Source organism: Catharus ustulatus, chromosome 4 (assembly GCF_009819885.2).
Source record: "Catharus ustulatus isolate bCatUst1 chromosome 4, bCatUst1.pri.v2, whole genome shotgun sequence".
In the NCBI taxonomy this organism is placed as follows: domain Eukaryota; kingdom Metazoa; phylum Chordata; class Aves; order Passeriformes; family Turdidae; genus Catharus; species Catharus ustulatus.
The window spans coordinates 61,364,842-61,376,847 of NC_046224.1; the positions used below are offsets into that span (position 1 = coordinate 61,364,842).

The 12,006-nt window shown below is 41.8% G+C and overlaps 1 protein-coding gene across 1 annotated transcript in view; it reads right to left on the reverse strand.

The window, feature by feature from the left end:
- The window catches only part of LOC116995366 (anoctamin-2-like), a 147,936-nt gene that overhangs the window by 78,299 nt on the left and 57,631 nt on the right, over window positions 1–12,006 (reverse strand). The window contains exons 12-13 of the mRNA XM_033058045.1: window positions 10,447–10,607; window positions 6,519–6,601 (exon numbers count right to left, since the gene is read on the reverse strand). Coding sequence (XP_032913936.1) covers window positions 6,519–6,601; window positions 10,447–10,607 — 244 coding nt within the window. The remainder of the gene's footprint in view (window positions 1–6,518; window positions 6,602–10,446; window positions 10,608–12,006) is intronic.

Below are 12,006 nucleotides of genomic sequence, written 5' to 3' on the forward strand. Positions count from 1 at the left end.
ACTGGATGTGCCACTCAGTGTTCTGGTCTAGATGACAAGGTGAGAATTGGTCAAAGGCTGGACTCAATGACCTTGGAAGTCCTTTCCAACCTAAATGATTCTGTGGTTCTGTGTGTGTTTATTTATGCACAGTGGTCCTGAGGCTTTTTTCTGCTATCATGGTTCTGGTCTGAGTTTGTTTCTTTTCTTTCCCTCTCCCATTTGTTTAGCAGAGGCTCCAGTACTTTTCAACACAATTATCTGTTTTCCACTTGGTACCCAATGCTTGCCATTTCTTTTGAGGATTTCAGGTGTCCAAACACAAATTCTCTAAGTCTGTACAGCTGCCAGCTGCAAAGATGCACAGGGAGTCTGCTTTCTCAGACTGCCATTGCCAAGACATTTACAAATAAATGGACTAAATTAGTGTCTCGTGTGACTCTTTTGAAGGAAGAGATCTGGCCCAGTGTGTTTAAAGAAAGCAATTAATTGAAAGGTTTATAGTCAATGTCCACAAAAATTACACCAAAGGCATTTATTTCAATGTAACACAAAAAGTACTTCTCAGCTCTTCAAATTTATGGTTGTTTTTCTCCCTGTTTTGGTTCTGTAACTTCCCTTCCTAAAGAAATTGACAATCAATTTCTTAACTACATCTAGTCTTAAAACTCCTGAGCTTCTTCCTTGTCCCCTTCTGGCTCTCTTAAGTGACCCCACTTCTGGTTCCTTCTGGGCTTACCTGATCAGACACAATTCTCCCTTTTCCAACATAATTTTCAACACTTATAAAGACTTTACCATCACTGAAACCTGATCCACTAACTTTCTACAGACAAATTTACCTTACAGATGAAAGGTGAACAAAACCTGATCTAACTTCTGGGGTTCTCTTTGAAGTACCAAGAAGTGACAGGCACAGAGCATGATTTTCTGCTAAAGATGTAATGCCAAGAGACATGTGCATTATTCTTCAAAAAAGACCTGGATCAACCAGAAAATGCCCAGAAAGGAGCAAGAATAAAGAGATACATAGAAAATCCTTCTAGAACCTGAAGGGAGCCCACAGAAAAGATGGAGAGAGACTTGACAAGGGCCTGGAGTGACAGGACAAGGGGGATGGTTTCACACTGACAGAGCAAGTTTAGATGGAATATCAGGAGGAAATTGTTCCCTGTGAGGCCCTTACACAGGTTTCCCAGAGAAGCTGTGGCTGCCCCATCCCTGGAAGTGTTCCAGGCCAGGTTGGATGGGGCTCTGAGCAACCGCGGATGGTGGCAGGTGTCCCTGCCCATAGCTGGAGGGTGGAATGAGAGGATCTGTAAAGTCCCCTCTAACCCAAAGCATTCTGTGGTTCTATAAGTCTCTGAAAATATTTAAGAACTAAGACTGTAAGAGCAGAGGCTTGTTCATCTTAAACGAACAAGGGTGACAGAAATATGATTTTGAGTTGAATTATGGTGAAAAAAGGGACAGAAGTAATCCCTATCTTGATCTTTGAAAGATAAAGTGAGGAAAAAAAAGAGAGAAGAAAAATTAACATGTAGCAAGGAGATTTAAAAACCACTAGGAAAAGCTTGTTAGAAGTACAGATAGAGAAGCATTAGAGTAGATTACCTAGGGAGGAATTGAAATCTCCACTGCAGGATTTATTTAAGAACAAATTAGACAAATATCTCTTCATAATGATTTAAGTAGACTTGATCCTACAACGCACAAGGGATGGCCCCTCAAGGTCCATTTTGGTCTTATTTTATGACTCTAAGTTCCTAATTCTTCAGCTTGTGCTGAGATTTGTCTGGCACTCCTTCACTTGCCATAAACAAAGGATTCTTGCTGATCTCAAAGTTCCTCTCCACAGACTTTTACTGTTTCAGGCCTCTTCATCACAGGATCTCACAAACCTATAGAGTCTTTCATAGCATTTTGCAAATATTAAGCTAAATGCGAGGATTTTATACTGTCAGTGATGACCTTGAATCACAGAATCACTAGGTTGGAAAAGACTTTCAAGATCATTGAGTCCAACCCATGTCCTAAAGCCTCAACTAACCATGGCACTGAGTGCCACAAACAATCTTTTTTTAAACACATCCAGGGATGGTCACTCCACCACCTTCCTGGGCAGTTCCTGATCACTCTTGCCATAACAACTTTTTCCTAATATCCAACCTGTATTTCCCTGGGTGTAGCTTAAGCCTCTCACTGATTCTGTCAGTGCTGCCTGGAGAAAGAGACCAACCCAATGACTACAATCACGTTTCAGGGAGCTGCAGAGAGTGATAAGGTCACCCCTGAGTCTCCTTTTCTCCAGGCTTAACAAGCCCAGCTCCCTCAGTTTTTCCTCACAGAGTTTGTGTTCCAAGCCCCTCACTAGCCGTGTTCCCTCCTCTGGATGTGCTCTAGGTCCTCTCAGTGTCCTTCCTGAACTGAGGGGCAAGAACTGGACACAGCACTGGAGGTGTGGCCTCACCAGTGCTGAGTACAGGGGAAGAATGACCTCTCTGCTGCTGCTGGCCGCACCATTCCTGATCCAGGGGCCATTGGCCTTCTTGGCCATCAGGGCACACTGCTGGCACTGTCCAGCCACACCGTCCCCAGCTTGTAATGTGGCAGGGGTGTTTTGTGGCTAAAATGCAGGAATTGGCACTTAGATTTATTAAACTTCATCTTACTGGACTCTGCCCATCCATACAACTGTTCCAGGTCTCTCTGCAGAGCCCTCCTCCATTCCTGTAATTACTAGGATCCTCCTTCCCACCCTTTTTGTGAATGGGTGTCACATTGGCTGTTGGAACCCTGAAGCCACTAATGTGGTGGCACTGATAACCGGACAGCTTGCAGTCATCTGGAACCTCCCCAGCGACCCAGGATTGTTGGTAAATTATGGAGAGCGGCTTCACAAGCTCATCTGCCAGCTCCTTCATCACTCTGGGATGGATCCCATTTGGTCCCATACATTTATGAACATCCAAGTGGCTCAGCTGTTCTCTGCCTGCCTCCTGGATAACAGGGGGATCATTCTGCTCCCTGACATCATCTACCTTCCCAGGAGGACATTTGTCCTGAGGGCAAGCTGTCTTCCCACTAAAGATCAGGCAAAGAAGGTGTTAAGCACTTCTGCCTTCTCCTCATCTGCAGTTACTGCAGTCTCCATTAGAGAACAAAGGTTGGTCTTACCCTTCCTTTTCCCATTAATATATTTGTAAAAACATTTTTTATTATCCTTTACCAAAGTTGCCAAATTAAGTTCTAACTGAGCTGTGGCCTTTTTAATTTTTTTTTCCTACATGCCCTTGCAACCCCCTTAAATACTTTCTGAGAGACCTGACCCTCCTTCCAAAGATGATACACCCTCTTTTTATTCCTAATTTCCTTCTAAACCTCGTTGCCCATCCAGGCTGGATGTTTGCCTCGTCAGCTCATCTTTCAGCATACAGGGACAGTTTGTTCCTGTACCCTCAAGATCTCTGCTTTGAAGCACACCCACCTTTCCTGGACTCCTTTGTTTCTAAGGGCTGCTTCCCAAGGAACTCTCTGAATAAATCTCCTAAATAGATGAAAGTCTGCCCTCCAGGAGTCCAGTGTAAAAGTCTTATTGGTATTTCTCCTGATTTCCCCAAATATCAAGAACTCTATAATTTCATGATCACTTTGTCCCAAGTGGCCTCCAACCACCACATCTCCCACCAGCCCACCTCTATTTACAAACAACAGATCTAACATAGTCCCTCCCCTGGTGGGCTCACTCACCAGCTGCAACAAAAAGTGTGTGTTATCCTCCACACATTCTAAGAACTTCCTGGACTGCCTCTTTTCTGCTGTAATAAGTTCCCAGCAGATGTCTGGTAGGTTGAAGTCATCTACAAGAACAAGGGCTGGTGATCCTGAAACATTCTCCAGCTGCTTATAGAATAAGTTGCTCACCTCTTCTCACTGGCTGGGTGGATGATAACAGACTCCCAGTAGGATGTCAGCCTTGTTGACATTCCCCTTAATTCTTACCCATAATCATTCAACTCCATCATCATTAGTTTCAATACTCATGGAATCAAAATCCTCCCTAATATAAAGGGCCACCCCTCCACCTCTTCTCCATTTCCTGTCTCTTCTGAAGAACTTATAGCCATCCAGTGCAGTGCTCCAGCTGTTTGGGTTGTCTCACCATGTTTCTGTGATGGTGACTACATCACAGCTTTGCTGTTGCACCATGGCCTCCAGCTCCTGTTCTCTGTTACCCCTGCTGTGTGCATTGGTACACATGCACCTCAGCTGGGCTACTGATTTCACCCCTAACTCAGGCTTACCACCCTTGGGCCTGCTTCCAGAGATCCCCCTTCCCCCTTCAAACCTAGTTTAAAGCCCTCTCAACAAGTTCTGCCAGTTCATGACCTAAAATCCTTCTGTCCTTAACAGAGATGGAGTCCATCCACTTTCAGCAGGCCAGGTGCCATAAAAGTTGCCCCATGATCAAAGAACCCAAAATTTTGTCGATGACACCAACCTTTGAGCCACTTGTTAATGATGTGAGTTCTCCTATTCCTTTCACTGTTTTTGTCAGCCACCAAAGGGACTGAACAGGACACTACCTTTCTGCCCTGTCAACCACTTGATCCAGTGCCCCAAAGTCCCTTTTAATTGCCCTGACACTCCTCTTTTCAATCCCATCACTGCCAGCCTGGAGTATCAGCAGTGGGTAATAATCAGAGGGCTGGGTCAGCCCACGGAGTCTCTCAGTGATATCCTGGACCAAGCCCCAGGGACGCAGCAGACCTCCCTGTGGGATGGGTACTGTCGACAAATGAGGCACTCTGTTCCCCTCAGAAGTGAACACCACTACAACTACCCTTCCTTCCTTTTTAATGTCAGAGGTGTTATCCATCTGACATATGAAGTGTAATTGGGAGGCCCATTGGGCAGATCATTTTCTTCTATACTATCTGTCTTACCATCTGGATCCAGGGCCTCATACCTATGAAGGATTGGCATCTGGGTAGGTGATGGGGGTCAGGAGGAATTTTTATTAGTTCCCAAGGCAGTGACCCATTTCCACTTCCCATCATCCACCAGGTGTGTTCTTCTATTGCCTGATGGTGGGAGGCATGGGAGGCCTTCAGAAAATCAGAAAAATAAGGTTCATCAAATATGGAACAGAGCCCAGAGTTTTCTCTCCAGTCTCTTAGTTTGCCCTGCAGTTTGTACATGTCTGTGAGGGAGAAGTTTGACATCCCTTGTGGGACAAGCAGTAATTTCTGATTTGCTAGTGCACTAGGTTTGCATTGCAACTCACAGACAGGGAGTACTGAGTTGTACTGTGAGCATCATCCACATCATAACAGGGGAGAGAGTCACTAAAAAGCTGAGAAATGGAGACAAAAGAGAGTAGGTTGTTGCCAAATCACCAGTGAAGGAATATTTCTGCATTATGGGATAGCAATGGAAGAAGAGGAATACTGGAGCATGCTGTCTGTTCTCAGGCTTATCTTTTTGTTTCATCCAAATATTTTGATCTGGGAAATAGGAAGTAGAGGAATAACATCACTACCATCCGACATCATGAAGTCCATGATGTCAGCTTGCTTTTCTCCTATGGTATTTGCACTCTCCTGAGTGCTGAGCTCAGCCAGCAGGGCTGAAGATTTGTAGGTAGCCTGTTGTTATAGGAACTATGCTGGAACACGAAGAGAAGAAATTAATTCAAATCCTCCCAGCTAACCAAGACAGTTCTGGATTTCTGAATATGACCCTGTTCTAGAGATATCTCAGCATCTACTGCCAGGGGAAAGTCCAAAGACTACCTGTTCTTAGCATGATATTTATTTATGATTTTAATAACTTCACTCTCTTTAGTCAGGGTTAGAGATGAATCCTTGGATGAGAGACAGTCATTAGAACAAACTGAAAGACAGAACTAAGAAGAAAATTAAGGATTTTGCTAAGTACAAATGAACAAGTATATCTCATTTTCAGTCAATTTTCAGTCATGGCTGGAGACCCCATAGGTCATTGAAAAGCTCTTTCTGAAGAAACCCACACCATTTATTGTTTTGAAACTGCTCTGTTGGTGAACACCTAGAGCTCGGGATCATGTACCTAAAGCATCACAGATGTCACCCAGACCTGGAGGCAAAAATTGCTAATGGTACTGTGACCTGTGGCTGTCATCATCACAAAGAATTGTTGTTACACATAATGAACTAACATGACAAAGTATTTATTCAGCATCATTGTATTACTGCTCACTATGAAATCTATAACTATACAATACGGGCATTCTCAGCAAAACATGATCTGCTCTTACCTTATAATCCTTTTCAACATTCATTATTAACTTCAGAGTGCTGAACCAGTAAGATAAAGGTGAGGATTTCCTAAATAAATATTGATACTCCAAACTGCATCAGTTACAGTTCTTTATCTAAGCACAGCTACAAACTTCATTGGGCTGGACAACTCGTGAGAAATCTATACCTTTATGCTTATATAATATACATCTATAGAAAAATTAACACAATAAATTAGGCCAAGAAGAGGACACTTACTTCTTCTTCTTCTAGTCCAGTCAGATCCCAGAAGTAACTCAATCTCATCTGCAAACGCTTCCATTGTTCAAGGAACATGGTAGCTTTAAAAGAAATTAATAGTTTTAAAAATGATAAATCCAAAGACTTGTGACTAACACTTGTGTGACTTACAAGCTTCAACTGATATTTGAATCCCATTAAGCTAGACCATTTAAAATTAAGCACTAAGAAACAGCCTCAGGACCAATTTTAAAGAAAGAATTCAAGCCAAGTATAGGAACAATAATTACTGTCTTTTAAAAATAAAATACAGAAAGATGGAACATGGATTGTCCAGAGTCACTGTTAAGTTCTTGTCAGGGAATGGAACTGAGCCCATAACTGTGGATAGCCATGGAAGATATCACCTCTCTTAATTCACCATGAAGCATTCTGTGGTAGGTTTAGCCTGGTACTGAAATATCTAGGATCCCCATCAAGAAATACATTACAGTGGTGTAGTTAAATGCTTTTGTCCTTCATAGACATGGTGATTTTGCCCTAAAGGACTGGCCTCTGGTTCAGCCTCCTGCTTCTCCTTTTTTTTTTATTAATAAGAAGGAACAGATGTTTTACTGGTGTCTCATATTTACAGTCTCCTGGCTGTCCTCTCAGAATTGCTGTTTCCTCAGTATAGCTTTTTCCTAGTTGCTCACAATTTATGGACTTACAGACTTATTAGAAATAGCACTTGTAAGTCTTGGGTTGTGGACACATATTTTCACATTATAATATCAATATAAATATCAATACTAAACCAGTACATGCCATCTAAAACCAGCAAAACTCTAACAATAAAAGCTACAACTATAAACAGCTGGGGGCACTGTTTCCATTTTCTTATGCTTCACCTCACTTTTTCAGTGGGTGAAAAGGATATTGTAAAAACACTGTTAGATCACAGCAGTGTTTACATCACTGTGGAGGTCTTGTAGATAGCCCCACAAGAGAGAAAACAGTGGAGAATCAGATCAGCTTCCCTTGACTGCATCTACACTGTCTGCACTGAGGAAAGTGGGAACTCAGTGAAAATAACCTGACTCTTACAAATAATCTAGCCCAACAGCTAGCTGCAAATATTTTCCTCACAGGTATCATCCCACCAGATAAAAAATAAATATCATTTAAAGACAGGACTGGCAGCACACTGAAAGCTAATCCAGACATTGAGCAACTAAGTCACTATCTGTGTTTCTCCCTTACAGAAGACAGAACATATAAAAGCTATATTTAGCATGGTTTGAAAACTCAAGGGTTTTTAGATATCCTAAATACAAAAACATTTGGTTATTTTATAGGGTGCTATTACTCATTCCATTCTTTCCTGTTATACAAAAACTCAGTTCCACATTTAGCTCTATAAGAAAAGACTTGGCTTGATGCAGCAGCTGCTCTGAAATCAGCACGTCTGCACTGACTTACACCAGCAGAAAAACTGAACTGAGAGAGGGCAGGTTTGGATTGGATAATGGGAAGAAATTCTTCCCCATGAAGGTGCTGAGGCCCTGGCACAGGTTGCCCAGAGAAGCTGTGGCTGCCCCATCCCTGGCAGTGTTCCAGGCCAGGCTGTATGGGGCTCTGAGCAACCTGATCATGGCAGGAAGTTGGAACTGAAGGAGCTTTAAAATCCCTTCCAACACAAACCATTAATTGATTCTGTAAAATTTCTAATACAAGCATCTGACGCTAAAATTCAGCACCAGGACATTGGTGACATCAAGCCCAGGCAGACAGGCATTACTGTGAGTATGGACACTTGCAGCAGGAATCACAAAGACACTTCACAAGGAATCAGGATCAGCTACTAAAAGCATGATTCCTTTGGATATATTAACCTTTGGAAGCCTTCTGTTTTCTAAACAATGGGAGAAAACAAGCAAGACGAAAGAATTCCTGTGCCCAACATCATCCTGAAGTGAAGCTGGCCCAGATCAACATAGTTTGCTCTTTTAAATATACAGCTGGAATAGGTGTGTGAGTGAGCTCTGCCATTCAAGAGATTGAGCTCTAGATATAACCAGCACAGTCTCTAATAGTAGGGCAGCAAAATTTGGTGTAATCTAATACTTAACAGGCAAGCTGGGCAGAGTTAGTAAAGGCTCCATTATTTTGCCTTCCTGCTCTTTGTGTGTGCCGGCTGCATTTTCTTGAACTGACAAGCTCAGTTATCATGGTCCCAAGAACAGACTTTTCTAATCTGTGGGAAACATTTTTTGGAGGAGGGCTACAGCTCTGAAAGAATTTTGTTATTCTTACATGCCTTCTTTTAAAAGCAGTGCATATGGAACTTTTTGTTCTGTTCTGTTCCATAACAGATTCTACTAATTTGTCTTAGTTCAAGGATACATCAACATTTTCTTTTGCACATTGCATTGCTGATACTAAAATACAGTTGTTCTGGATGAGGTTCAGTGGCAATTGTCATTTACGTGGATGCCAGTTTACAGTAAACTTTCTCGGTCAGGAAAATGATATTGTATTTATCTTAAGCTTCACAGCAGCAGGTGACACTTAATGCGCCAGTCTACCCTCTAATCTGAAGTAGTAAAATTAATTATTCTGAGAGTCTATAAATTTATCATCTTTCTTCTAATTCTCAGTCATAATTCTCACATATTCTCTAACATTTGCTCTAGGGCTTCCAGGAACTGGCAAATAAATGCTTCTTGCTTCCATGATGTGCTCTGTCTGCAGTTCCTTAAAAACTTTCTGCTGTCCTCACCCAATGTCAAGCTACCAACCAGTCCTTTCCAAAACAAGTTGTAAAATCTTAATAGGCTTGCAAAGAATAACACACTGGTTGCTGAGGGATGGCTATAACACAATAACATTTCGCTCAGTTTCATATTAAGGATAATAATTTCATTTTGGGAACAATAAATAGGGAAATAAAATCGTTTTACAGTAGCAATAGCACATTTAACTTTCACAATAAACAAGCTCTAGTGTAATAGAGAGCATAACACAAGCAATAATTCATGCAAGCACAGTACACACGCTTGTCAGGGCAGAGGTGAGGCCAGAAACAATAAGAGTAATACTACAATGCATTCATTCATGTTTATGAAGTGTTTTGATATCCTCATGGAGACAGGGATATTTGCCATTAAAGAAAAGCAAGCTTGTTTAAATGGGATATTCTAAAGTATATTATAATTAAAATGATAATAGTTCCACTGCTCTTGTAATGCCATAAAGTTTTGATAAAATTATGTGACTGAATTGTCCCACAAGGAAGTGAGACTGTGCTTAAATTAGATCGTTTCAGCTGTCTGCACCATACCAATACTCTAATAGATTCTGGCCCCAAATGCAGAAGGCGTTAAAAGGGTTTGGCATGTTAATGGGAAATGAAGAAAAATTAGCAAATACATGGCAAAGTTGAGAAGTGCCATTAATGGCACAATTTCCTCTATGGAGAAAATGGACTCAAGATGTGCCAGGGAAGGTTCAGGTTGGACATCAGGAAGAATTTTTTTCCCATTGGTGCTGGAAGGGGCTGCCCAGGGAGATGGTGGAGTCACCATCCCTGGAGATGTTTAATAAACAACTGAACATGGCACAAAGTGTTCTGGTTTAGTTGGCAAGGTGGAGATCAGTCAAAGCCTGGACTTGATGATCTGGTAGATCTTTTCCAGGCTTGATGACTCTGTGATTCTAAACACGGCAATAGAGGAAGAAAGGACATTTTTTCCTTCCCTGAACTACACAACTCCATTTATTCCAGAGCTTGCTGTTGACAGTGATATTGCTTTCTCCAGTCTCAACACAGACAGATCTCCCTGGCCTTCTGAGGACTGCCAGCTTCCAAAAGCCATAGGAATCACATTCAGTCAAACAGCAATCTGTTATTCCGTGAAGAGTCCAAACATCAAATGGCATCACTAACTTGCAAAGCACTACTCACCCCAGAGAGCCATAAAGATGGAGAAGAAAACCGTGGCAGGGTTGTCAAACAAGTGACTCGCTCGAGCGGTGGCACAGGCAGAACTGAGGTTCCAGTAATCACAGAACTTGTCACACAGGGGACACATGGTGAAGGCATTGCGCTGGTCACACATCTCCTTGCTGGGACAGACAAGGGCACAGGTTCCTCTCAGTATTCCAGCTCAGAAACTATGGATGTGCAGTAGTGATATTGAGCAACACATCACAGCTATTACAAGCTCTCTGCAATATATGTGGCCTGCACTTGCATAGAACAGGAGCTGTGTGTTTCCTGAAGGTACATTGCCATGGACAATAATTTTTAAAAACCTCATGGGCACCTTATCAACAGGAAAATGATGCAACACTCAACCAGAATGATCACTGAGTGCAGTATTAGTGAGTTAAGGAAGACAACATCACTGAAGACTGAGGTTAACCACTCTAAAAAACCAAAATTCAAACAAAAAAAAGTGGAGTTTGCATCTCTGAAGTCGTTTATGTAATTTGATACAGATCAGGTTTAAATCACTGAAAAGAAACACTGAAGTGATCGCCAAGGAAATTCAGTGCTGCTGTCAAAATATACTTTTTTTATATGGTGGCACAAAAAAATGAGAGGAAATATTTTTTATAGATTTGAAGATCCTTACTGTGAGGTTGCTATTTTTATTCTCTGTCTTATCTGCTATGTATGTATCTGATTTCTAAAGATTTTTGAAAAAAACATTACCAGTATCACATTGTTTCACTGATAGCTGGTGTAAGGCGATTATGATTGTTCCTATATGGACCATCCTAAAATAGGTTTTTCCTTACAACTATAAACTAAAAAAAAACAATTTATAATAGAGCTATTCAAGCTCTATTATGAATATGTTTGTATTATATAGTTTAAAAAGCATGCAGCTGTTTCTAGCTCTCATGCTGTTACAGTAATTCTCTATTTCAAAAGGCAGCAGAGGGTGCTGCAGATACAGCCATAAATCTCACTGGAGCTTAAATGTTAGCACAAGCTTTCACCCTGACAAGCACCAAGATTTATTCAGATCAAGCTAAGAAAACAGACCCTGACTCAGATGAGGTGCTGTTCATCATTTACCTATCAGTAACCTTGTCTACTGCAGTGATTTTAAAAGCTGACAGTTCAGGGACTCTAATGAATGTGATCAGCGTACAAGTATTGTCTCCAGCAGAAGTCAGACACAGATAACACAGAGGATTTTTTTTTTTTCCAGTGGGAAGCAGACATTAACATCACAGTGTCACTTTGGCAGTTTTTGTGTAGTATATTCCCCGCAGGATACACAGAATCCAACATTATTTTGTGTCTAAAAGGGGAATACTGTGAAGATCAAATACAGAATCATAGAATGGGTTGAGTTGGAAGGGACCTCAAAGCCCATCCAGTTCCACCACCTGCCCTGGGCAGGGACACCTTCCACTATCCCAGGTTGCTCAGAGTCCCATCCAACCTGGCCTTGACACTGCCAGGGATGGGGCAGCCACAGCTTCTCTGGGAAACCTGTGCCAGGGCCTC